This window comes from Diaphorina citri, unplaced genomic scaffold (genome assembly GCF_000475195.1).
Source record: "Diaphorina citri unplaced genomic scaffold, Diaci psyllid genome assembly version 1.1 scaffold15, whole genome shotgun sequence".
Classification (NCBI taxonomy): domain Eukaryota; kingdom Metazoa; phylum Arthropoda; class Insecta; order Hemiptera; family Psyllidae; genus Diaphorina; species Diaphorina citri.
This window is the reverse complement of record NW_007377454.1, coordinates 25,417-50,518: the sequence shown is the minus strand read 5'-3', so window position 1 is coordinate 50,518 and position 25,102 is coordinate 25,417. Positions and strand designations below refer to the sequence as shown.

Here is a 25,102-nt window from a genome sequence, read left to right as displayed (position 1 = left end):
TGCGTAAAGTATGGGAGCGGAGGCAATAGCACACCACACCCTCTCATTTCCGCCGATTAACCCGCCACACATCTCCTTATACCTGTACGCTATACTACCTTGTGAGATAACCAGTCACGTATCGTGGGGAAGCACCAGGGGGTGCAAGTGTTGTAAGATGAGACTTTGCCAAGTCCACACTAAGGTTGACAAATTCCTCAATTTTTTTTCTTTTTTAAGGCTTTATTTATAGTGGCAGGGTTCTCCCAAAGGAGCTCTTCCATTCAACCACTAGTGTGTATGTAATTGTGTAATGTGTATATGTATATGTGTGTGAGTGTGTGTAGGATTGTGTAGATAGAAATAGATCAGATAGGGTTTTCCTTCAGGTACCCCACAAGGGCAGTCTTGAATGAACCTATACTTGGTGAGTCTCTGATGTCCCTATGAAGAGAGTTCCACAGCCGCGCTGCAGATATATGATAAGGGTTACCATATCAATTGCCAAATTCTGAGAGAAAAAAGGTTAAATGAAGTCTTTTATGTATCCCTCTTCTTCTTCTTCTTCTTCTTCTTCTTCGCCTTTTCACGTGTTCAGAATGTGAATCGGCGTTTTTCGTCAGCTTCTCGATCAGCCCTAGGGTGATTGCTTTGGGCTAACATTTGATTTTGGCTACAATTTTTTTACGAGTGGATGCCCTTCGCGCTCAACGTTTGCTTTATCTTATTATTATTTTTTTTTAAGCAAAGGAAATTTCAGGGTGGTATCCTCCCTGTTTAAAGTCCCCCAGCCAGACATAGTCTTTCACTTAAAAAAATATATAAAAATTCAAAGGAAATATGTTAACCGCCACTAGTTTCACACTGGGCACTGGGCTAAGGAGGATGGCTCTACAAATTGAATAGAGCATAGCCGTGTGTATTTTATTGTTCCTTAGGATATAGGACGCGAATGAAATGTGTCATAATTATTATTGCATTACCTGGCATGTCAAATCAATTTCCTCTGACATCACAGAGGTCACAAGAGGTGTCTCTCTGTGTGTACTTGTATACGTATGCTATCACTAATGCTTAATTAAATTAAATAATTTTCTCAATATTCTATGTTTTTGAACTCTCTTTTTCTCGGTTTACCTAAAAGAAAATATAAATAAATAATAACACTCAGCACCGTACCGTCCTAACGTTGAAAACTATGATGATGCTATGACGCAGTGCATAATTAAATTAAATAAAAAAAAAAATATGAATATAAGGAAACAATAAAAATTAGAAATACTTTTGGGTAGGATTTTAGGCATGGAAGCTGCTCCAAAGGAATTCAAACGCTTCATCCTATTCACACGCATAATTATGCTCTTAGCCTTTGACTTTTCAACGGGAAATTAGTCCGTTTTAATAGATTTTTAATGGTACTCGTCATAGTTTACTCAAATATTTTCACAACTCATCATTGTGTTGTATTCTAGGCAATTATAAAAGCTGCGTCGAACGTTTTTAATGGGCAATTTACCCATTTGTAATATTGGTATTGATGAGGTATGCATTACCAGGCTCGGTGATTTTCTAAGGCTAGTGAAGGAAGCCAAGGAAAAGGAAAATACCATTTTTGCAGATAAAAAAGAGGTTTGATGATGAGAGCTCTAACAACAGAAGTCTTATCGTTCCGAAATCAAAAAGAGAGGAGGATAGGAGAAAGCCAGTCGTTCCGAGAACGTACCTTATCTGTTTAGGAACTTTAGGAATCCCTAGCACTTACAAGGCAGGTGTGTTAAATGCGCTACCCTCCAAGCGAACCAGGCTGGCCGTCATTTTGATTACTAGAATCTCAAAATTCTCAAACCAATCGCTTTCGAAATCCAAAATCTGGTAGCGCGTCTGCCTTATAAGCGCTAGGTCGCGGGTTCGATTTCCACCCGGGGCGGCTTTATCCTGAAGGGTAATGTTCGTTCTCAGAATGGCTCGCTTTCTTCTATCCCGTCTTCCTTCTTTCTTTGATTTCGGGACGATGAGAAATTTAAGAAATTAAAAATCTCCCCTGAGACGAAACACAACTTTACTATCGAACCACTCGATATTCATTTGAAACAAGGAAACATTCACTCGTACTGCTCCTAATGATGAATTCCTGGCGTTCTGTGCTGATTGACAGATGATTGTTCTCATGTGGCCGAGCCTATTGTAAATTATCAGCAAAACTTGTGTGTGCCTATTGTTTTTCCATAATGACCTTATAGGGGGAAGGATGAGTGCTAATTTGCCAGGCACTTAAACCATGTTCTAGATTTATTACTCGCGCTGGTAACGTGAGCGGGGTAATAAAACCTGGTGCGAGGTTCATCACGCTTACAACTTACAAACTTGCACCGTGTATTTTTAATTTGAAGGTACACATTGTTTGTACAAATCTGCTGTGGTGTACAAAATGGTCAAAGCGTTCGTCTGATAAACAGGAGGACGCCGGTTCGATCCCAGCATAGGTATGACAATTCAATCTTATCAATTTGAGAAATTGACCACAGAAATTGGTAGAGAACAATTTGAGAAATTGACCACAGAAATTGGTAGAGAACGCCTCCGGCGTTAACCTTGCCTAGTGATTGTCTTCCACTCGACTATGTGTGGACACATCTTTAGGAACTATGAAATCCTCTCACTCCTTTCATTTCCATATAAGGTTAAATCAAGTAAATGGCGTTAAAGTTTCTACTAGTTATCCACCAACCTCCGTGGTGGATAGGTTTGCCTAGTGGATTTCAAGTTATAACGTATTAATCGAGGAACGAGATTTGTCACAAGTGTTTGCGATTGTATTGTTTTGTACAAAGCTTATGGCACCTGAGATCAATCAATGTGATTATCATAATTAAAATTACTCATTACCAAAACACATAAGGCAAACTACTGCGGGGATCGAACCCCCAAGATGTAAGACTAGAGCGAGAACCATTTCGAACATCGGAGAAGCTAATCAGCGGTGTAGATTAAGTCCGCCCCCATATGGCACATCCTTCCAAACTCATAAACAAGCAAGTAATCGTAGGATACCTATACCTATATTCCAATATCTAAACAGATTAGATAAGCAGAAAAAAAAAGTAAAAATAAGAATACACACACTGTGTCGTTAAATAGTTCTTAGCACAGGAAGTATGGAGGACTTAACGTATTTATTTTTTTTGTACTTTTCAGAAGACTGATCTAAATTGTATGCTTAAAAGGAAAAGGGCGTGAGAGTACTGGTACATAAAAGTGGAAGGGAGAGAAAAAATAAAGAGAGAGAGTGAGTGGAAAGGGAGAGAGAAATATAAAGAAAGAGAGGAGAGGAGAGGAGAGAGAGAGAGGAGAGGAGAGAGAGAGAGGAGAGGAAAGAGACAAAGAGGGAGGGAGGAGGGAGAGAGAGAAAAAGAGAGAGAAAGAGAGAGAGAGAGAGAGAGAAAGCGAGAGCAAGAAAGAAGGAGAAGAGTAAAAGGGAGAACAGTATCTCAAAATTTTCAAACCTTTTTACAGAATCACAAGAACCATAAGTACAAAATGCACTTACCTTTCTCAAAATCCGTAAGAACATCAATATCGTGTATTTTCACTTCTCAAATATCTCAGTGCAGCTTTTTCTTCTTCTTAGGCGGCTTGGGCTGGAAGTACTTGACCTTCTTGGGCTTCTCCTCTTCATTCATCTGATCGTAGAAACCCAAGCCTCCCCCACCGTGCCGTCGCTTGGGACGTTTCGGATTGCTGCTGATTTCTGAACACGGGCTGAGGTTAAGGAAATTATACATAGGCGTGCGTTTGAGACTACAATTTTAAGGTGTGTCCAAACATAGTCAATCGACGAGGTTAATCCGTTTTTTCGAGGCAGTGTGGACAGTTCAGTCGACATCGATCGATGGCCGGTCGACTATGTGTGAACACTCCTCAAAAATTTCGTACTTTGCAAAAGAAAAATCTTTAAACACCTTGCCTACTGCTTAACCATAATAATGGTTATTCTGACGTCAAAATTTAACGAAATGGTACGTACGAAAATAATAATAGATTCTCGAGTGGAAGGTAACGACTAGGCGAGGTTAACGCCGGAGGCGTTCTCTACCACCTAACCTTTAGAGATCCCTTATTGAGTGGTAAAATTCTCAAATAGATGAGGATAGAATTCCATGCCTCAGCTGGGATCGAACTTACGCCCTCCTGTTTATCAGGCGCGTCTTGTCTTGACTACTACACCACCGAGGCAGGTGGGGAAGACATAATATTACAGAGGAAAAACCTTGCCTACAGCTTAACCATTATAATAGTTATTCCGACGTCAAAATTTAGCAAAATGGTACGTACGAAAATGTTAATATTAAAGACACAGTTCAGTCGACATCGATCGATGGCCGGTCGACTATGTGTGAACACTCCTCAAAAATTTCGTACTTTGCAAAAGAAAAATCTTTAAAAACCTTGCCTACTGCTTAACCATAATAATAGTTATTCCGACGTCAAATTTTAGCAAAATGGTACGTACGAAAATGTTAATATTAAAGACAAAAAAAATCTGCTGATAATAATAAAGGATACTCAAGTCCACAGCGGGTGGCACTGTAAATCCAAAGCTGAGGGCTACCTTGCCCAGGTCCATGGTGTCAATGTCGAATATCTGCTTCAAATGATGCGAGTCATAAGCACGCACGTATGCTTTGAATCCTTGCCCAGGTCCATGGTGTCAATGTCGAATATCTGCTTCAAATGATGCGAGTCATAAGCACGCACGTACGCTTTGAACGCTTCCTTGCCGGACATGTTCAGGAAGTAATTCTTGGAAATCAGTTTCTCCAGCTGGGGAACACGAGAAAGATTTGTGAATTTCCTGAAGATAAAACCCTGACACATGTACCTGTATAGCCTATATGCTATGGTTTCATAGGATGTGTTAATAAAACGTCTGAAGTTTTTCAGGAAGTAATTCTTGGAAATCAGTTTCTCCAGCTGGGGAACACGAGAAAGATTTGTGAATTTCCTGAAGATAAAACCCTGACACATATACCTGTATAGCCTATATGCTATGGTTTCATAGGATGTGTTAATAAAATGTCTGAAGTTTCGTTTGCAACTAACTTTGTTTTTGTTTCACTTTGCAACTGAATTCCGTACTTTTCTTTAAAGTGGTAGGAGTATGCCTTGTCGGGGACTGGGGGGAGGCCTTTAGAACAGGAGAAACCGTAGATAAAGCTAAATATTTCCATAAAGAATAAAAAACGGCTAGTGCCCGTACCCTTAGACTCAACTTCCATAAATAGTTCTTAGCACAGGAAGTATGGAGGACTTAAAAACCAATTAAATGAATAAATGAAAATAAAATTTAATCTACACCTGAAAAAAAAACAACAACTTTTAAAAAATAAGATTTCCTTTACCGATGTCTTCGTAGCATAATGTTTTTGGATATGCGCCATTTAAGTAAATGAAGTACGAAGATACAAATGTTCCACCCGCCCATAACCCATACAGCTATGGGTCCTCAACACCCAATGTGACAATGTGATCATTGGTGCAGGACTGATCAACCTGGGGACCGTCATGGACCTGTGGCTCGTGACAGGGTTTACTTTTAGGTTCAACAGACAAACAGACTAATTTGAGAACTCTTTATTATTAGATAGCCAAATAATAACAGCGATCCTCTTGGGTTAGGTGGTTACGAGCATTCCAAAGCCCTACCAAGTTCAAGTGTTAAAAATTTAATTCTGAGTTTTCTAGTTTCTTCTGAGAAGTAGTTTTTTTCTGTGCATTAAGACCAACAGAGTCTTCTGACCATTAAGTCTTGAGGTTCTGGACAGTTCTACGTACAGTGGGTGGACATTCTCTTAGCTAATAGTCTAATAAAGGTGGCAATTATGGGCAAAATGAATGGTATGGGTAATAGGACAGTTAAGCGACACTATAAATCAGACATGCTAGGTAAAAAGGTAGGTAGAGACCATCTGCAGAAGATTGGGTACAACCCAGCTCCTAGGTTAAAATTTAATATCACCTCATTAGGTTAAATTGTTTGATCTCGCTGAGCAGTGTCGATAGCAATGTAGTTTGCTGCGATGTCTGCTGCTGTAGGGTTGCTAGAAGTTGCTGGAGTTGACCTGGATCCATGGTCGATTCGATAGGTGAAAAACTGCGATATTCACTTCATAGATAAGAAAATGACATTTGCACTCGTCATGTACGTTTATCCTCGTCGCCAACTATTATGAAATAAAAACTGCACGTTAGTTACTTACCTTCCGTATCTATCTCACGGATTGGTGGCCAACTATTATGAAATAAAAACTGCACGCATTGATATGTGAATGAATAAGAATTGTATAATTTGATAGAAGGAGTCTCAGAAAAAAAAAAACGGTCCAGAAAAAAAAAAAAAAACTGATAGTACGTAGTGTGAACGAGCTCTTAGGTAACACGTGTGACGTGATTTCCGGAAGAGCTCAGAAACCGCCTAGATACTTAACCAAATTCTAACTGTACAAAACAAATGGCAACGGAAAAGTACAAGCACACTGTTCATACTTCAGGAGGTGGTTACACAAAAGGCTAGGCTAGGCTTATCTTCTTCTTTCTAGCTTTTTCTTACTTAAATAGGGTCGGCGTAGGCTTGTAAAAATATAGATAAAAAAGGAAAGATACCTGGATATTTTTTTTTATTATTATTTTTTTTTTTTCGTAATTTTCTTTTTTTTATTTTTCAAGCCTAGCTTGTGTGTAATCACAACCCAAAGAAACATGAGCTTAAACTTACCTGCAGCTGAATATCGGATATTTTACTCCACGAGAATTCAAACTCATTGAGAGGGATCTTGGCCTGTTTGAGATAACGCAGGAATCCCAACTCCTCAGGTCTCAATATTAGCAACGCATGACCACTGCTACCTTCACCGCGAGCTGTTCTGCCCACTCTGTGAATGTATTCCTGTCATATGAAAGGGAAAGCAATGGGATTAATTGGTTGTTTATGTTTACCCCGTACTTCGCTAGGGAGGAAATATTTTCAATTATCGAACCCGTAACCCATTTGGATTTGCGTGGTTTAGGTCTGCTAAGAAGAAAATCAACAGACTACGGAATCAGTAATGGTGTCTCAGTACTGCAGACATTCAAATTTTAGAAACTTGGGAAATACCTGGAAAAAAAGAAATTATTTAATGATAATTTCCTTCTGATTATTTGGCAAGAATCATTCAGGAGCTTATGGACTATTCCGTCCTACACTGATAGTATAGTCAAGGTACTTTGATTATAAAAAAAAAAAAAACGGCTCTATTTTAAACCTTATGGACCTAATCAGGTTGCAATGACATTGGCCTATATTGGGTCTTTAGTAACTTTCTAGCTTTAAAACCATAATCTTTTCTTTCCTCCCTCATTACTTCCTTTTCTTTCTGATCCTTCCTTCCATTCCCCTATCTATCTCACCTTAGGATCATCCGGAGGGTCATACTGTACAATCCAGTCGACAGCGGGGATATCCAAACCTCTAGCAGCTACATCTGTACACAGAAGAATACCGGTCTCTGCATTGCAGAACTGGAAAAATGTGGTGGTCCGTTTCATCTGCTTCTGCTTACCCTGCAAATCACATCAGATAATCATTATGAACCCGTACACACGTACAATCAGTCAAAAGAAAAAGGTTGTGAGACCAAGTAGATAAGTACAGACAAATCATAGGGTGTGTAGGTGTAGACCACAGTTTACATTTAGTGGAAAACGCCTTTGAACGTCACCCACTGGACATGGGCCAATAAAGGCGTCTGCTGGTCCACAGCCTGCAGAACCATGAGTCACACTAATCACACATCTCATGAATCTCCAACTACAAGATAAACACATGCACAGGTAACAAATGATACATGAACCTCAGAGAAAACATGCATAATCCAGCAATAACCATTACATGGCAATCACGAATTGAACACACAAAGTACTTCATGCCAGTTTTCCATCGCCGAAAAGGGTGGGCTCCAGCTTGTAGAGCTAAGCAGACGCCTGCACAGGCTAAATTGCCAGGTGACTTCACTGGTTGGGTGTAGGAAAGCTCCCAATAAGGGCAGCCCAGCAGTTAGGATATAAATAGACTGCATATGGTTGTCTTCTCTAAAGCACCACGCTTATGGGTTGGAACAACCGTACATACAGGATGGTCTGTGTGTTGTGTTGGAATGCGAGTAAAGTTATAATTTTCTCATCTTCAAATTAAAAATTTCACTGAAATTCCAACATCTTGAACAAAACTGTTCATTGTTTTGTGAAAAATCTTTTTTGCTTGGTCGAAGGGGAAAAAATAGGAAAACAACCCACATTTTTCTTAAATCTTTTTTTTTTTTTAATTTATTATTCAAATAAATAATTATAGTTTCTGAGTCACAGTTTGGTGACTAGTAGTTACGCCGGGTAATTTTCTCGAGTTGATAGGTTGATACGTACACTGACATCACTGACTCACAGCCGAGACGTTCATGAATCCCTTGATTTAATTAAAAAATTAAAAAGGACTTTGGTAGGGAAAAAGGGCGAGTAAGGAAAAACGACAGACTACGCTAAGTGGCCGTACACACGTACAATCAGTCAAAAGAAAAAGGTTGTGAGACCAAGTAGATAAGTACAGACAAATCATAGGGTGTGTAGGTGTAGACCACAGTTTACATTTAGTGGAAAACGCCTTTGAACGTCACCCACTGGACATGGGCCAATAAAGGCGTCTGCTGGTCCACAGCCTGCAGAACCATGAGTCACACTAATCACACATCTCATGAATCTCCAACTGCTCGAGGGGGCCCCCCCCCCCCCCCCCCAAATACGGACCTGTACGTTTAAACAGTGGCCAGTAGACAATCACCTATTTTTATGCATTTATCTTTGTCATAAAAATAAATTCAGTCAACATCACAATTTAAACTCACAAAAAATTTCAATACCTAAAGTAGTAGAAAAAAATACACACTCAAAATCTCCAAAATAGCAACACACATCCTCCGATATGCCGATACCACTACAATAAGTCATCTGCTCACTCCAAATTAGAAACAAATCTACAATTCTATAAGATATAAGACATTGAAAATCTAAAAAGAATCCTCCAAATTCAAGAAAGTATGATTCTTCAAAATTCAGGAAGAACTACAAATTCTAAAAAGGACAAACCTTCAAAATTCTACAAGGAATCATCCAAAATCGAGAAAGTATAAATGAACCTCGATCCAAAATCAAAAATTTAAACGAAATTATCAAAATTTCAGAAGGTATGATACACTCGAGGAAAAATCTAAATTTCAAAAGAAGCCTTAAAACTCTACAAGGTATGCAAAAAATCTAAATTAACAAGAAATCCTCAAAATTACAGAAGGTATGCCAAGACTCTAAATTTAGAAGAAATCTTCAAAATTCCAGAAGGTAAACCAAGAACCAAGACTCTAAATTTAGAAGAAATTCTCAAAACTCCAGAAAGTATACAAAGAATCTAAATTTAGAAGAAATCCTCAAAAATCTCAAAATTCAAGAAGGTATACAAAGAATCTAAATTTAGAAGAAATCCTCAAAATTCAAGAAGGTTTGCCAAGACTCTAAATTTAGAAGAAATCCTCAAAATTCCAGAAGGTATACTAAGACTCAAAATTTAGAAGAAATTCTCAAAATTCAAGAAGGTATACCAAGAATCTAAATTTAGAAGTCCTCACAATTCAAGAAAGTATACAAAGAATCTGAATTTAGAAGAAATCCTCAAAATTCAAGAAGGTACACGAAAGAATCTATATTTAGAAGAAATCCTCAAAATTCCAGAAGGTATACAAAGACTCTAAATTTAGAAGAAATCCTCAAAATTCCAAGACTCTAAATTAAATCATTAAAATTGCATCTCCACCGACATTAGTGACTAATAACGCGCGCTTTGTCGATACAATTCAAAGAGCCAATCGGTAGGTGTCTACTTTCATGCCCCAACACACACACGCAATCTGTTTTCTTCCGTCATTTGTAGTTGTCCCTCTACAACTACCTGAAAACGGCTACTTTCCCTGTCGCGTATAATATCTTTAGTAGCGCGGTCAAACTTTCTTGACTTGGCGGAGCGCTACCGCGCTCCTTAATGTCGTTATCCATCGGTAAGCCGAGCAAGATTACGATCAGGTTGGTTCAAAATATTAATCTGTGGAGGCACCCTGTACGCTTTTCAACAGGGTGGGAGGCTAAAATTCGCTTAGTTCGTCAGAAATTTGTTCAAGCTTAATACACAGGTTCAATAGTCTAATGATAATGACCCCAACACACACCTTCGTTCGTTAGCGGTGGCGTTGCTGGCGAAATAATAGAAAATATTTTCTCCGAACGGAAATGATCAAATCCCAAGTCAAGAAACTCGACTCGAAGAAACACGGTATGGTGGTAGGTAGTAGATGAAATACATTAATTTCAAGAGCATAAGTAGGTATGTACATGACAAATAAGATAAAATTTCGATGTATTTTAATTCACTTAGTTTCGTTAATTAAATCTTTGTACTTTTCAGAAGACTGCAAAAGGTTTACTAAAAGGGCGTGAGAGTACGGGTACATAATAGTGGAAGGGGTACATAATAGTGGAAGGATGAGAGGGGCTGGAAAGGGAGAGAGATAAATATAGAGTGAGTGGAAAGGGAGAGAAGACTCTAAATTTAGAAGAAAATTTTCAAAATTCCAGAAGGTATATAAAGACTCTAAATTTAGAAGAAATCCTCAAAATTCCAGAAGGTATACAAAGAAAATTTAGAAGAAATTCTCAAAATTCAAGAAGGTATACCAAGAATCTAAATTTAGAAGAAATCCTCAAAATTCCAGAAGGTATACATACCAAGAATCTAAATTTAGAAAAAATACTCAAAACTCCAGAAAGTATACAAAGAATCTAAATTTAGAAGAAATCGTCGAAATTTCAGAAAATAAACCAAGAATCTAAATTAGGAAGAAATCCTCTAAATTCAAGAAGGTATGCCAAGACTCTAAATTTAGAAGAACTCCTCAAAATTCAAGAAGGTACACAAAAGAATCTAAATTTAGAAGAAATCCTCAAAATTCAAGAAGGTATACAAAGAATCTAAATTTAGAAAAAATCCTCAAAATTCAAGAAGGTATGCCAAGACTAAATTTAGAAGAAATCCTCAAAATTCCAGAAGTATACAAAGAATCTAAATTTAGAAGAAATCCTCAAAATTCAAGAAGGTATAACAAGACTCTAAATTTAGAAGAAAACCTCAAAATTCCAGAAGGTAGACAAAGAATCTAAATTTAGAAGAAATCCTCAAAATTCAAGAAGGCATACAAAGAATCTAAATTTAGAAGAAATCCTCAAAATTCCAGAAGGTATACAAAGAATCTAAATTTAGAAGAAATCTTCAAAATTCCAAAAAAACAATATGAAGACTAGCTTCCAAATGAGCCCTCAAACTGCAAATGTAAAAATTCAAGAAGAAACTTAAAATGCCAGAATGTGAAATGACGTAAATAGGAAATAAATCAAAATTCAAAATTCAATCACCTGTGTTTTCATTTCTGTATTCAATAGGATAGATATAGGTACCTAATCATAGTACTGGTATTATGAAGATTTAAGTACATATTTGATTACATATTTTTCTCATGCTCCAAATTTTCGAAGTCTGGCCTACAGTACAGGAGAAAAATGAAGCTTGAAGGTAGGGGAGGGAGGTGTCTGGGCCCCTTGAGCTCAATCAATCAACCAACCGCACAAGGCTGATTAGGGTTTCTTTAATCAGCTTCTTGTTTCATTCCCTAAACACTTATTTGGTAAACTACAAACTACAAGTATGTAAGTGTAAAGATTATAAAGCAATAACTCACATGAATGCACATGACAGGCAGATCAATATAGTTGAGAAGTTCATGATGAAACTTGACCGACATGCACGAACTGAAGAACACCATAACCTTCTTCTTACGATTCTTCTTGAGGAATGTAAACAACAGAAGGAACCTCTTCTCTGAAGGACACACCACATAACCTGAAAATATCAGAAAAACACACACTTAGAACGTAGTTGCTCCAAAGAGAACTCTATTACACACGCTTAGAAAGTAGTTGCATAAAGAGAACTCTATTTAAGACTCTATTGCACATTCCCAAAGCTTGGACTAAATAGAGACAAAAGGGGGAACACATCACATTGATGCCTTCAGGAACACTCTATTTGTCTGCAAGGGTAACAGGACTTTTCAGTAATGCTGAGTGCAAGCTGTGTATCAATATCAAGGTTCCTACAATTTTATCAAGGTTCAATTTAGAATTCTATCTGTATTGTATGGGTTCCAAACAGACGATTCCATTACCTTGTTCTAATCCTGCCACAGTTGCTTCCTCTTTTGTATCATCAACTCCAATGTATACAGGTTCCTTCTTCAATGCAAGTTTGGTCAAAGTTTCTGTTTTTGCTGTTGTGGTTGCACTGAACAACATGGTCTGTCTCCTCTCTGAAAGCATATAAAATGTTAGATAAATTCCTACCACAACTGAATAAAAGTACCAAACCTTGTTCTGTTGTTTGGATATTACTGTGGAAAGGATTAGGGTTTTCTGCCTCAAGTTCCTTTATTTGACTTTTAATGACAAGAAAACCATCAATGTTCAAGTCCGGACACGGAAAGTACGTAAGGCAAGTTCAAGTAAGTATTTAGAAACAAAATCAAGTATATCTTGTTCACATTACACCTACAGGTCCAAATAACCATTTTTATTATTATTATTATTATTATTATTATTATTATTATTATTATTATTATTATTATTATTATTATTATTATTATTATTATTATTATTATTATTATTATTATTATTATTATTATTATTATTATTATTATTATTATTATTATTATTATTATTATTATTATTATTATTATTATTATTATTATTATTATTATTATTATTATTATTATTATTATTATTATTATTATTATTATTATTATTATTATTATTATTATTATTTTTTCAAAATCCAAAAAAAAATTTCCCACCTTCCCTTGTTTCAAAAGGTATGTCACTCACTGGGCAACAAATTGACAATTTGTTTCATGTCCTCTTCGAACCCAATGTCCAGAATTCTGTCTGCCTCATCTATAATCAAACACTGGAGGTTCTTGTACAGAAACTCAGGTGTGTTCTGAAGATGATCCAACAATCGTCCTGGAGTGGCCACAATGATATTGATACCCTTTGCCAACTTCTGTGCTTCTGCTTGTCTACTAGCTCCTCCCATAATGAGACCATAGGTGTGATGGTGATACTTCATCAGCTCTTTGAGAACACCAAATGTTTGCATGGATAACTCTCGGGTTGGGGATATGATAATGATACCAGTACCTGTGGTGAAATACAAGAGATTAATAAGTGGAGAAATACCAATGGAAAACAGATAGTTGTCAGAAAATAAGAGTTTGCACCTTAATGACTGTTGGGGGTTGAGTGGACTTGAACACATTACATGCCACTAGGTACACTCCATTTGTCAAGGGTCTAAGTTTACCTTGCCTTTAGGATCAATTGAGTATGAAGAAAAACAGGTAAAATGTGTTTTGATGACACCCAATAGATCAATCAGTCTAATGTTGAGTAAATTGTCAATGTTTACCATGACTTACCATTTCTTGGCATAAATTTCAAATTGTAAATTAATTCAACAGCAGGAACCAAGAACGCCAGTGTTTTGCCCGATCCTGTCTTAGCAGACCCAACCAAATCCCTTCCTTCCAGCAGAGGAGGAATGGTACGGGCTTGGATTTCTGTCATTTTGGTGAAACCCATGTCTGCTATGGCTTTCAGGGTATTCTCACATACTTTGCCTTTGAGTGCTTCAAACTGTGTGCTGCTTAGAATAGAAGGTATGCTAAGACTCTAAATTTAGAAGAAATCCTCAAAATTCCAGAAGGTACACAAAAGAATCTAAATTTAGAAGAAATCCTCAAAATTCAAGAAGGTATACCAAGACTCTAAATTTAGAAAAAAAACGTCAAAATTCCAGAAGGTATACAAAGAATCTAAATTTAGAAGTCCTCAACCTCAAAATTTCAGAAGGTATACAAAGACTCTAAATTTAGAAGAAATTCTTAAAATTCAAGAAGGTATACCAAGAATCTAAAATTAGAACAAATCCTCAAAATTCCAGAAGGTATACATACCAAGAATCTAAATTTAGAAAAAATACTCAAGATTCCAGAAGGTATGCGAACAATCTAAATTTACAAGAAATCCTCAAAATTCCATAAGGTATACAAAGAATCTAAATTTAGAAGAAATCCTCAAAATTCCAGAAGGTATACAAAGAACCTAAATTTGGAAGAAATCCTCAAAATTCAAAAGGTATACAAAGAATCTCAATTTAGGAATCCTTGAGTAGGGACTGTTTAAGTCATTCAGTCTTTGTGTGGGATTCAAGTCTTTTAATTCAGTCAGTCAGTCTTTACACATCTCTAGTGACTGGTTCTGGTTGAGGGCGAAAAAGTTTTTGTAGATTTTTTCAATTCTGATTCTGATAGTTCTGATGGAGATTCCCTAATTTATCCCAGCTCAGAATTCAATGGCGCCAATCAAGTTTGCCCGTGTTGTGAGTTACAGCAGCGAAGATCCTGTAAGTTTTCTTGAAATAACAGGATAGGGTGGAATACACCAATACAGGGACCATAGGACTACTTTAGAGGAGCTTTGGCACTTTGGCATCAGATTCGACAATTTTACTAAAACAGTAGTTACCTAGATGACAATCAGCTATAAATTAATGTTCAAAACTTGTGTCTTAAACAGGTATTGTTCCTGTGAAGGACAAAGCAAGTACACCCCAATACCAAAGCCAAGTCAGGATGAACATTTTGATTATGTTCTTGCAGACTCACTAGTTCGCGATGAAAAGGTATGCACTATTTTCTGTAGTAGCAGAAGTTTTTTTTTATTTTTTTTTTCAGATCTTAGTATTGTGTGCACATGCATTCTCATCAATGGTCTGTTATTTCAGGTTCATAAAGCTGATAACTTGCTGAATCCAGAGTCCACAAAGAAATGGAAATGCAAGAGCATGGGTGAGAAGCAAGCAGTGGCTATTTTACAGCTATCCAGCCAAGTTCAAATCAATGGAATAGACATTGGAAATGAATTTTCAGCCTTTGTAGAGGTGTTTGTGGCAAAGTCAAGTAACCCTGATGATTACAAGGTGAGTCAAACAAAGTTGCGTGGCTTTTGTTGAAATTTACTTATTTAGAATTGAAGTTTCTTAGTCCATTTATGAATTTTCAGCCTTTGTAGAGGTGTTTGTGGCAAAGTCAAGTAACCCTGATGATTACAAGGTGAGTCAAACAAAGTTGCGTGGCTTTAAAATACATATCCCAATTTTTTTGTTGAAATTTACTTAATTAGAATTGAAGTTTCTTAGCAAGCCATTTAAAAAGTCCATTTGATATTTTTTTTGCTCAACACAATTTACTGGTTTCAGGTGCTGTTACCAGCTGTATTCATGATGTCCATTCAGGATTCCAAACAAGGTGTAGGCATTAACAGTGTGCGTTTCTTCAAATCAGAAAGTTTGCTTCATGCTGATGAAACCTGGGATCGAATCAAAGTAGTGTGTTCACAGCCATACAACAAATGTGTTCAGTATGGACTGGCATTTGTCACCGTTCACTCAGCCACTGTAGACAAGAAGGATGATGTAGCATCTCCTAGTACAAGCTCACAATCAACACCATCTCAGAAATTAGGGAATTTTATTCTGAAAGATGATTCCTCTGATTCCAGTCCTATATCATTAGGGAACTGGTTCTCCAAGAGAAAAGCAATCTCACCACCTAAAGAGTATACAAAAGGTAATCAATTTATGAAAAATCTATGGATAATATTCACTAGTTCTTGTGCATGTAAGGTATCTTCTTTCATTTAAAACAAAGTGGTCTTGAACTATAACTGGAAAATTCAGATATGAAGAGTGCCCTGAAAGGGACTGTCATGAAAACTACAAGTTACATCTTCAGTACCTACAAGTTTCCTCCTAGACACTAATCTGACTTGTTTTAATTTTATTGTTTCAGTGCCCAGAACATCTTTAGCTTCTTCAATCAAAGAAGATTCTAGCCCTCAACTGGTGAAAGTTGATAAGCCTAAGAAGAAGGAGCCAAAGAAGAAAAATGATGACTTTAGTAAGTCCATGAGTTTTACTTCAATGAGAAAAATGTAAAAATAATAGAATAGAAGGGTGTGTTGTATTTAAACATAATATTGTTTTCTTATAAACGAGGAAATAATATCCCAGGAAGAGAGAAACCACAGATCAGGGTGTACTTAATATTGTTCATGACAATGGTTTTCTCCTTTGATAATAGGTGGCAGGATAGAAGTGAAAGTACCTGAAAACAACCTTACGGGAACCATCACAAGGCAGGAGCGGTACCCTCCAAGCTAATTACGCTGGCTACAAACCTTTTATTTCTAAAGTTTAGGATAAAAAGTTCGGGGACCCGCGACCCAACGGTAACGCTTACAAGAAAAGAGAGCTATACCCTCCGAGCTAACTAGGATTTCGCCTTGATATCAAAACTTACCACATCTGCCGAGATCACTGTTCCTACTGAGATCAGGGGTGGTGTCAGATCTTTGAACACGAGCCATTCATTTAGTTGGTCTTTGGTTTCCAGGGGCGTTGTTGAAAAATCAGGCATCACATGATGTTTGGCCGGAGCGTTCTCGATCAATATAACCCCACCCAGGCCTGCCAAAAAATAAATAAATAAATAAAAACAATGGAAATAAATAAATCAGTCATGAGTAGGTAAGTAAAAACAAAAACCTACCTATGTAGTTACTACAAGAGACGAGATTAGATATTAGTGCTTTATTTAGACTGTCGAATTAGGACATGTAGTCCCATTATCTCAACGAGAGACCTGAGAGTTCACAATAAGTACTGCATTTTTTACTTACCTACGGACGTTTAGTTGGTCTTTGGTTTCCAGGGGCGTTGTTGAAAAATCAGGCATCACATGATGTTTGGCCGGAGCGTTCTCGATCAATATGACTCCACCCAGGCCTGCCAAAAAATAAATAAATAAAAACAATGGAAATAAATAAATCAGTCATGAGTAGGTAAGTAAAAACAAAAACCAACTATGTAGGTACTACAAGAGACGAGAGACCTGAGAGTTCACAATAAGTACTGCATTTTTTACTTACCTACGGGCTGATCTTTGTAATGAGCTGCCAAAACATTACGAACACTCGTTACAAAATCCTCTTTGCCAATCCTAGTCTGTACTTTGATTTTGATGACCTGCAACAAAAGAACATGCCATGCAACAATTTCGCCAATATGATTCTTCTTGAGGAATGTAAACAACAGAAGGAACCTCTTCTCTGAAGGACACACCACATAACCTGAAAATATCAGAAAAACACACACACTTAGAAGGTAGTTGCTCCAAAGAGAACTAACTCTATTACTACACACGCTTAGAAAGTAGTTGCATAAAGAGAACTCTATTGACTCTATTGCACATTCCCAAAGCTTGGACTAAATAGAGACAAAAGAGGGAACACATCACATTGATGCCTTCAGGAACACTCTATTTGTCTGCAAGGGTAACAGGACTTTTCAGTAATGCTGAGTGCAAGCTGTGTATCAATATCAAGGTTCCAATGCCTTCAGGAACACTCTATTTGTCTGCAAGGGTAACAGGACTTTTCAGTAATGCTGAGTGCAAGCTGTGTATCAATATCAAGGTTCCTACAATTTTATCAAGGTTCAATTTAGAATTCTATCTGTATTGTATGGGTTCCAAACAGACGATTCCATTACCTTGTTCTAATCCTGCCACAGTTGCTTCCTCTTTTGTATCATCAACTCCAATGTATACAGGTTCCTTCTTCAATGCAAGTTTGGTCAAAGTTTCTGTTTTTGCTGTTGTGGTTGCACTGAACAACATGGTCTGTCTCCTCTCTGAAAGCATATAAAATGTTAGATAAATTCCTACCACAACTGAATAAAAGTACCAAACCTTGTTCTGTTGTTTGGATATTACTGTGGAAAGGATTAGGGTTTTCTGCCTCAAGTTCCTTTATTTGACTTTTAATGACAAGAAAACCATCAATGTTCAAGTCCGGACACGGAAAGTACGTAAGGCAAGTTCAAGTAAGTATTTAGAAACAAAATCAAGTATATAAGACGCCCTCACAGTTTGTTCCCGCAAAGCGCCAAGAGCCTGCTCCAGCCCCAACGGCGAAAGTTGGCTTTGTCTGCGTTACGTTGACCAAATCTTTGAGGTCGTAAATTTTGGATTTGTTAGCGATTGGTTCCAAGAATGAGGCACCTCCGTATTCTACCAAACTGGGAGATCCACTGAGACCTAGAAGGAGATAATTTTGAACACTTTATTTTCATCGATCGTACGTACCACTGACGTATGTCCCACCCCTTGCTTTGACCCCTACTTAGGTTGCCCCTGCCTATGTTCGGAGCATTATTGGGGGTCAATACACTTTTGTCCCAGGGGCCCCCAAGTGAAACCTTGAGGGAGGCAAGAAGGCCTGGAAGAAGTAGATACGCCACAGAGGTGTACCGTCTGATTAGCGTTGTATTGGAAGTTACGGACGGCCTACATTAAATCTATGGACCCCTAATCTCTTTCCCCGTATTGGAAAAAATATGCAAAATACGAACCTGCACTGGTTAAATTGAACGGATGCGAAGTCAGATTAGGGCATTCAGTGAAACTGACGGACACCTCTTTGAAGTATTTGCCAAGTCCTTGGTTCAATACTGAAACAAAAGTAATAAATTAGCTGGAAAAGTTGAAGGGAAGAAGGATAGAAACGAAAATGACCGCTCAAATCACTAAAAAAAAAAGTTTTGATAGAGAGAACTGGTAACTGCAAAAGTCTTATCGTCCCGAAATCGAATAGAGAAGGAAGACAGGATAGGAGAAAGCCAGCAGTTCTGAGAACGAACATCATCCGTTCAGGATAAAATCCGCCCCAGGCGGGAATCGAACCCGCGGCTTACCGCTTACAAGGCAGACGCGCTACCAACCAAGCTAACTAGACTGGCTGCTCAAATTAAAAGTAGGTACTCATACTAACCACTAATAACGTCATCCACGGGTGGAACAAATAGATCTCTACGATCTATGCTCAACTGGTCCAATTTTAAAACTGCCATGTTGCAATATAATAGAGGTAAGTAGTTTTCACTGGCACTGACTTAGCGTAAAAAGTATAAGTACCTAAGATTATTTTTTACTCAAAATATCGTAATTTTGATTCGAATATACTGAGGAGTAATCGCGTCAACCGAATAAGGAGATGACCGGACTATTATCAATATTTTTTCCTATTGTTAGTGATAAAGAGATAAAAGTGTAAACCGTTGAGAAGAGAAGGCAAAGACGGGACTGAACTGCCACCAGAAATGATTAAACAAAAAGAAGAGCTACGGTAAGTACATCTGTCATCTCGTCTTCAAGTGTGAAGTAGTATTACACTTTGGTCTTCAACTTTGTGTTCTTATTTATCTGCAATAACTTTGAATACTTATGCACCTTTCAAAACGTCCCTTATTTCTTGTAAATTTTATGAGGTACTTAATTACTATTCTATTTATTATAACCTTTAATTTTTTCTCATTTAAATCTGACCTCTAGTATTGACACAATTCTATGCTCTTTGGTTTTCCAGGAAATGGTACGAGGAAGAGGTGAGAGCGGGGCGACTCAAATGTGAATGCAAAAATTGCACTGTCACCAAGTTCACCGAGAGATACACGGCGCCCCACGGACCCTGGAGACCAAGCTTGTTTTCATATGAGACAGAATAAAGCTCTTCGAAACAGAATAAAGCTCTTTGAAACAGAATAAAGCTCTTTGAAACAGAATAAAGAGTTCACCGAGAGATACACGGCGCCCCACGGACCCTGGAGACCAAGCTTGTTTTCATATGAGACAGAATAAAGCTCTTCGAAACAGAACAAAGCTCTTCGAAACAGAATAAAGCTCTTTGAAACAGAATAAAGCTCTTTGACCCCTGGACTCTTTGACCTCTGGACCCACCCAAAGGAAGTAGCAGCATTTTTGGGTCTACTCACCGAAGGGACAGAAGATGGATACACTGACCAGGAGCGGAGTCGCTACAACAACAACAACGACCAACAACAACAATAAAGCTCTTCTGAATAGAACATGGCTTATTTGAAAGATTTGACCTTCCTGTGTAGATTCTTGATAACCTCTTTGGACCTCTGGACCCACCCAAAGGATGTAGCAGCATTTTTGGGTCTACTCACCGAAAAGACAGAAGATTGATACAACTTACAACTGGCAGGGACAATAAAGATCTTCTAAATAGAACATGGCTTATTTGAAAGATTTGATAACCTTTCTGTATAGCTGTAAATTCATTTGACGTCTTCTGCAAATCACCAAGCATGTACCAAGTTCACAGAAAAATGCTCAGGGCCTCATGGACCGTGGAAATCATGAAACAGAATAAGTCTGAATTTCTTCTTTTGTATGAAATTGACCATCATTGTGGGTGAGTTTGTGTTCTTCTAGATGACTTTGACCATCGTTATGGGTGAGTTTGGATGGATTCGACAATGTGAAGCTCTCTGGAGGATAAACTGTAAGTTCTGCTACAATGCGGTCTAAGAGGGACTCCCAAATGCTCGGGACATTCAATGTTGGCACAGGTAATTTGGGCCCTGAAAAATAAAGTAATGAGTAATTGATTCAAATTAAAATAACCCATCAAACACGTGCGCTCAGGTCAAGTTTCATCGTAAGGAAAATTTCTAACTTATAGACCATTCCATGTTTGCATCAGGTAATTTTAGCCCTGAAAATAAAGTAATTAAAACATTCAAGAAGATCTTATCTTATAATTTACAGGAAAATTTCCAACTTGTATGCATTTTATTTTTAATTATCTATCATTAAATTAAGGGTCAATAATAATACTTATTGCCTTGTTTACGGGAAAAGTTTAAAAATATAGAGGCGCTATCTAATGTAATTAATCAGGGAAATAATTTTCTTGTTTACAGGAAAACTGTAGAACCACAGAGGACAGAGGCTATCTCGAAGACCTCAGAATACAATCGAACAATAGGTAATTAAGGTTATCATTATCAGTTATCAACTTATCATTGTTATTGATAACTTTGATTGGATTAATAGGCTATCTCCGGTAGAAACGTGCGTAAGCTTTTTTTTTTACGACTTTTGAATTTTTTTAAGGTGCCATTCCGATCAGAGCGACCGCTCCCTACCGAAGCAAGGTCGCACGACACAGCGGCATGATTTGGGTCGTTTAAGCTTGATGCTTTTTACCTTGGATCATTTAATTGTGTTCTCATCTCACCTGATAGGTACCCTTTTGAAAGTGCCAGTTTTTCCCCATGTCTAATCTAATGAAGTCATTTTCCTCTTTTTATTTACATAATTAACTTATCTTTCTCTGTAGCAGAATAAATTTGCATAATGTTGCTAGTTGCCTTTTTTTAAGGGCACGGTCTAGCGTTTTCAAGGTTACTGTGTAGCGTGTTTTAAGGGCACAGTCTAACGTTTTTAAAGGGCTCGGTATGTTGTTGATTTATCCAAACACCATTTTCAGTCTAGATTCTAGAATATCCTGAATATCTTTGTAATTTTTTCCCCGTTCTTATCATTATCAGATGAGCACATTAATTGATTGACAGAGAGCAAACCTTAAAGTATCAAAGAATTGAAGCAAGATTTTACCTTTTGCCTTTGAGAGGATTCTGGCATACACATGCTGCAAGACAAGCACCTGGTTCGGCCTGAATTTTGTCGCCTATCTGGTAGGTTTTGCCTTTCACCAGACAGGTCTTTTCTGTCGCTTCAGCGAATGATGCTGAGAAAAAAAAGAGAAGGGTATTTGTATGAAAGTTTTGTCTCATTTTTCCGAAAGGTTTTATAGAGGTAACCAGAGGTCTTACCGTGTCGAAATCAAAGACAGAAGGAGTACAGGACAGGAAAAAGCTATAGCCGTTCCGAGAACAAACCTTATCTGTTTCGGATAAAGTTCGCCCTGGGTGGAAATCGAACCCGCGACCTAGCGCTTACAAGGCTCGATATTTGACATTTCCTTCTCTGTTTTTGAGCAGATCCTAATAAGTAAAATAAACAGTCTATCCTTAAGGTGTGTCCACACATAGTCGACGTCCGTCGATCGATGTCGACTGAACCGTCCCCACTGCCTCGACAACATAGATTCGTCTGTCGATGGCCGACCGGTCGACTATAGCTTATTTGAAAGATTTGACCTTCCTGTGTAGATTCTTGATAACCTCTTTGGACCTCTGGACCCACCCAAAGGATGTAGCAGCATTTTCGGTCTACTCACCGAAGGGACAGAAGTTGGATACACTGACCAGGAGCGGGGTCGCTACAACAACAACAACGACCAACAACAACAATAAATTTGATGTCTTCTGCAAATCACCAAGCATGTACCAAGTTCACAAAAAAATGCTCAGGGCCTCATGGACCGTGGAAATCATGAAACAGAATAAGCCTGAATTTCTTCTTTTGTATGAAATTGACCATCATTGTGGGTGAGTTTGGGTTCTTCTAGATGACTTTGACCATCGTTGTGGGTGAGTTTGGGCTCTTTTGAATGAGTGGATGCATTAGCCTTTTCTGAATATGTTTACTGTTTGTTGGAGTCTCCGATTGTAAGTAGAGCTATACTAAACCAGTTGAATGTGTTGGTTGAGGGCTAGTAGCTAGAAAACGTTCACAGAATAATTATCTACAGTACCTACACTTATTTATTTCATTTACCATTGTTGAATTAAATAAGAACGCTCAATTCTGGAATTGACTTGGTGTTTATTATTTTTAATATTTTTATATTAAAAAAAAGCCACTGAGACAAGATCAAAGAAAATTGATTAGTAATCTAACAAGAAGAAAAGTCCGTATTACTGCTGCTTTTATTAATCTACTTGTACAATTGTACATAATACTTGCATTGGTAGATGTTCTTCAATTTTATATCTACCTATGTATAATTTGTTTGTTTTTGGCTATTTAACTCCACCTACTCTCATTTGTCTGAGCAGAATAATGAACTCTGTCCTCGACAAATGATTGTCCTACTGCTGGATATTAAAACGTTGCCTTAGAGCACGACTCTCATTTGTCTGAGCAGAATAATGAACTCTGTCCTCGACAAATGATTGTCCTACTGCTGGATATTAAAACGTTGCCTTAGAGCACGAAACAAATGGAGGTACTTCACATGAACATCTCATGTTGGGGTCTGACAGTGGAGGTGTAACTTGCTCCCCAATGAATAGTTTCAACTTTCCGAATGTACATTGAGGTCCTGAAATCAAATCAATGAGAACGTTTACTATGCATATTATTGCATTTCTACAACTCGATATTCTTTAACTTTCCTCTTTTTTTCTTCAAATATTCTTGGCGAAATTCCGTGAAATTTTGAGCTTTCCAGGTCGACTATATGTGGACATAGCTTTAAATTTCTGAGCAATAATAATAAAATTTCACTTACGACATTCATAAGAAGGAGGATATTTGCCGCCATCGGATTTCAGCTTGCATCCCAGCTCCTTATAGAAGCGGGTCATTCCAACCTCAGGGGACACTTGTCCTGTAGGATGTATACACAATTTTAAGATAAGTAGTAGGTAAGTGTTAAGTGGTAAATAGGCCGGGCGGCGCTTCGAACTCTTTACGTTCGCGCTCCTCTCGGCACACTTGATCATAAAATAAACAGTTATAGAATTAGGTAGGTACCTAAATACTTCTTTTATTGTGGGTACTGTACTGCTGAACCACTTTTTGCATTACCTACCTACTTTAAGGCAATATTCTTTTATAACTTTGCTTATCCGGGAACTGAAAAGTTTTGTCAGAAAATTTCCGCCCGGCCGGGAATCGAACCCAGGATGAGAGTCAAGCCTGTGAAGCTTAACCACTCGGGCTTAGAGGTGTAAGAGGTAGTAGGTACCTAGCATAGCCGGTAGCCCTAATTCTACCAAAATAGGTTCATAAAATTAAATAAAATGAAAGAAAAAAAAATATACTGAAATTAAAACTTATTGAACAAATAATAAAATTGACCTACCGAAACCTGAGTTCACAAAAATAAAAACACAACTCAGAATCAACTGTAAGCGCAACATTTTGCCGGTACGTGTATTCGGTCTGCTGGTGTTTTCTACAATGGGTAAAAATTCAAATGTGCAAACCTATATCAAAGAAACTGGACCTACGATATATATATAAAAAAAACTGGATTTAAAACAACTTTTTATCACCTCGGGATATAGGAAGATTATAAATAAATTATGTATTTTAATGATTAATTTTAATATCATCTCGTGTAACGAAGTCCTACATAATACCTATAGGTAGGTAGGTACCTACATATCATATCCATATAGCTATTCAGGACCGTATTTAGGGATGCCCGGGCCCTCCCCTCGAGAACTTCATTTTTCTCCTGTACTGTAGGCTAGACTCCGAAAATTTGGAGCATCCCCTCCCCTTACATCACTGTTTGGACCCTCGGGCCCCCCTGGACAAAATCCTGGATACGGCCCTGTACCTATCAGATAACTATAGCACGAACTGCGACGTTAAAGTAATTAATTTATTATAATAACCGCAAACAGGAGTGGGTACCAACTTGTATCTTGCACGAAAAATGAGATTTTTTTTTATTTATCTTTTTATTGAACAACTTGATATTGAAAACCATAGTAAATCATTGAAGCATCAAAGGTAAGAACCAGGACCTATAGTTTGTTCATTAGGGGTTTTACTTATACATCCTGAGGTCTTCTTATGATGAGGCTTTGACCCTCTATTTGGCAACAAACTACCTGCCTCTCCACATTTACCTCACCCTGCCTTGAACAACTTGATATTGAAAACCATAGTAAATCATTGAAGCATCAAAGGTAAGAACCAGGACCTATAGTTTGTTCATTAGGGGTTTTATACATCCTGAGGTCTTCTTATGATGAGGCTTTGACCCTCTATTTGGCAACAAACTACCTGCCTCCCCACATTTACCTCACCCTGCC

The 25,102-nt window shown here is 37.7% G+C and overlaps 1 protein-coding gene and 1 long non-coding RNA gene across 2 annotated transcripts in view; both read right to left on the bottom strand.

Annotated features, from left to right (window-relative positions):
- The window catches only part of LOC103507420 (probable ATP-dependent RNA helicase pitchoune), a 54,122-nt gene that overhangs the window by 16,511 nt on the left and 12,509 nt on the right, over positions 1-25,102 (bottom strand). Inside the window, exons 4-12 of the mRNA XM_026822226.1 lie at positions 13,635-13,793; positions 13,042-13,356; positions 12,330-12,470; positions 11,844-12,004; positions 7,426-7,578; positions 6,752-6,922; positions 4,748-4,800; positions 4,543-4,667; positions 3,527-3,727 (exon numbers count right to left, since the gene is read on the bottom strand). Of these exons, the coding sequence (XP_026678027.1) occupies positions 3,582-3,727; positions 4,543-4,667; positions 4,748-4,800; positions 6,752-6,922; positions 7,426-7,578; positions 11,844-12,004; positions 12,330-12,470; positions 13,042-13,356; positions 13,635-13,793 (1,424 nt within the window). The 3' untranslated portion in view covers positions 3,527-3,581. The remainder of the gene's footprint in view (positions 1-3,526; positions 3,728-4,542; positions 4,668-4,747; positions 4,801-6,751; positions 6,923-7,425; positions 7,579-11,843; positions 12,005-12,329; positions 12,471-13,041; positions 13,357-13,634; positions 13,794-25,102) is intronic.
- LOC113466657 lies at positions 20,001-23,165 on the bottom strand. Its single transcript, XR_003390993.1, has 2 exons — positions 22,307-23,165; positions 20,001-20,224 (listed from the first exon to the last, which is right to left on the bottom strand). It is a non-coding gene; the product is annotated as an uncharacterized LOC113466657 (long non-coding RNA).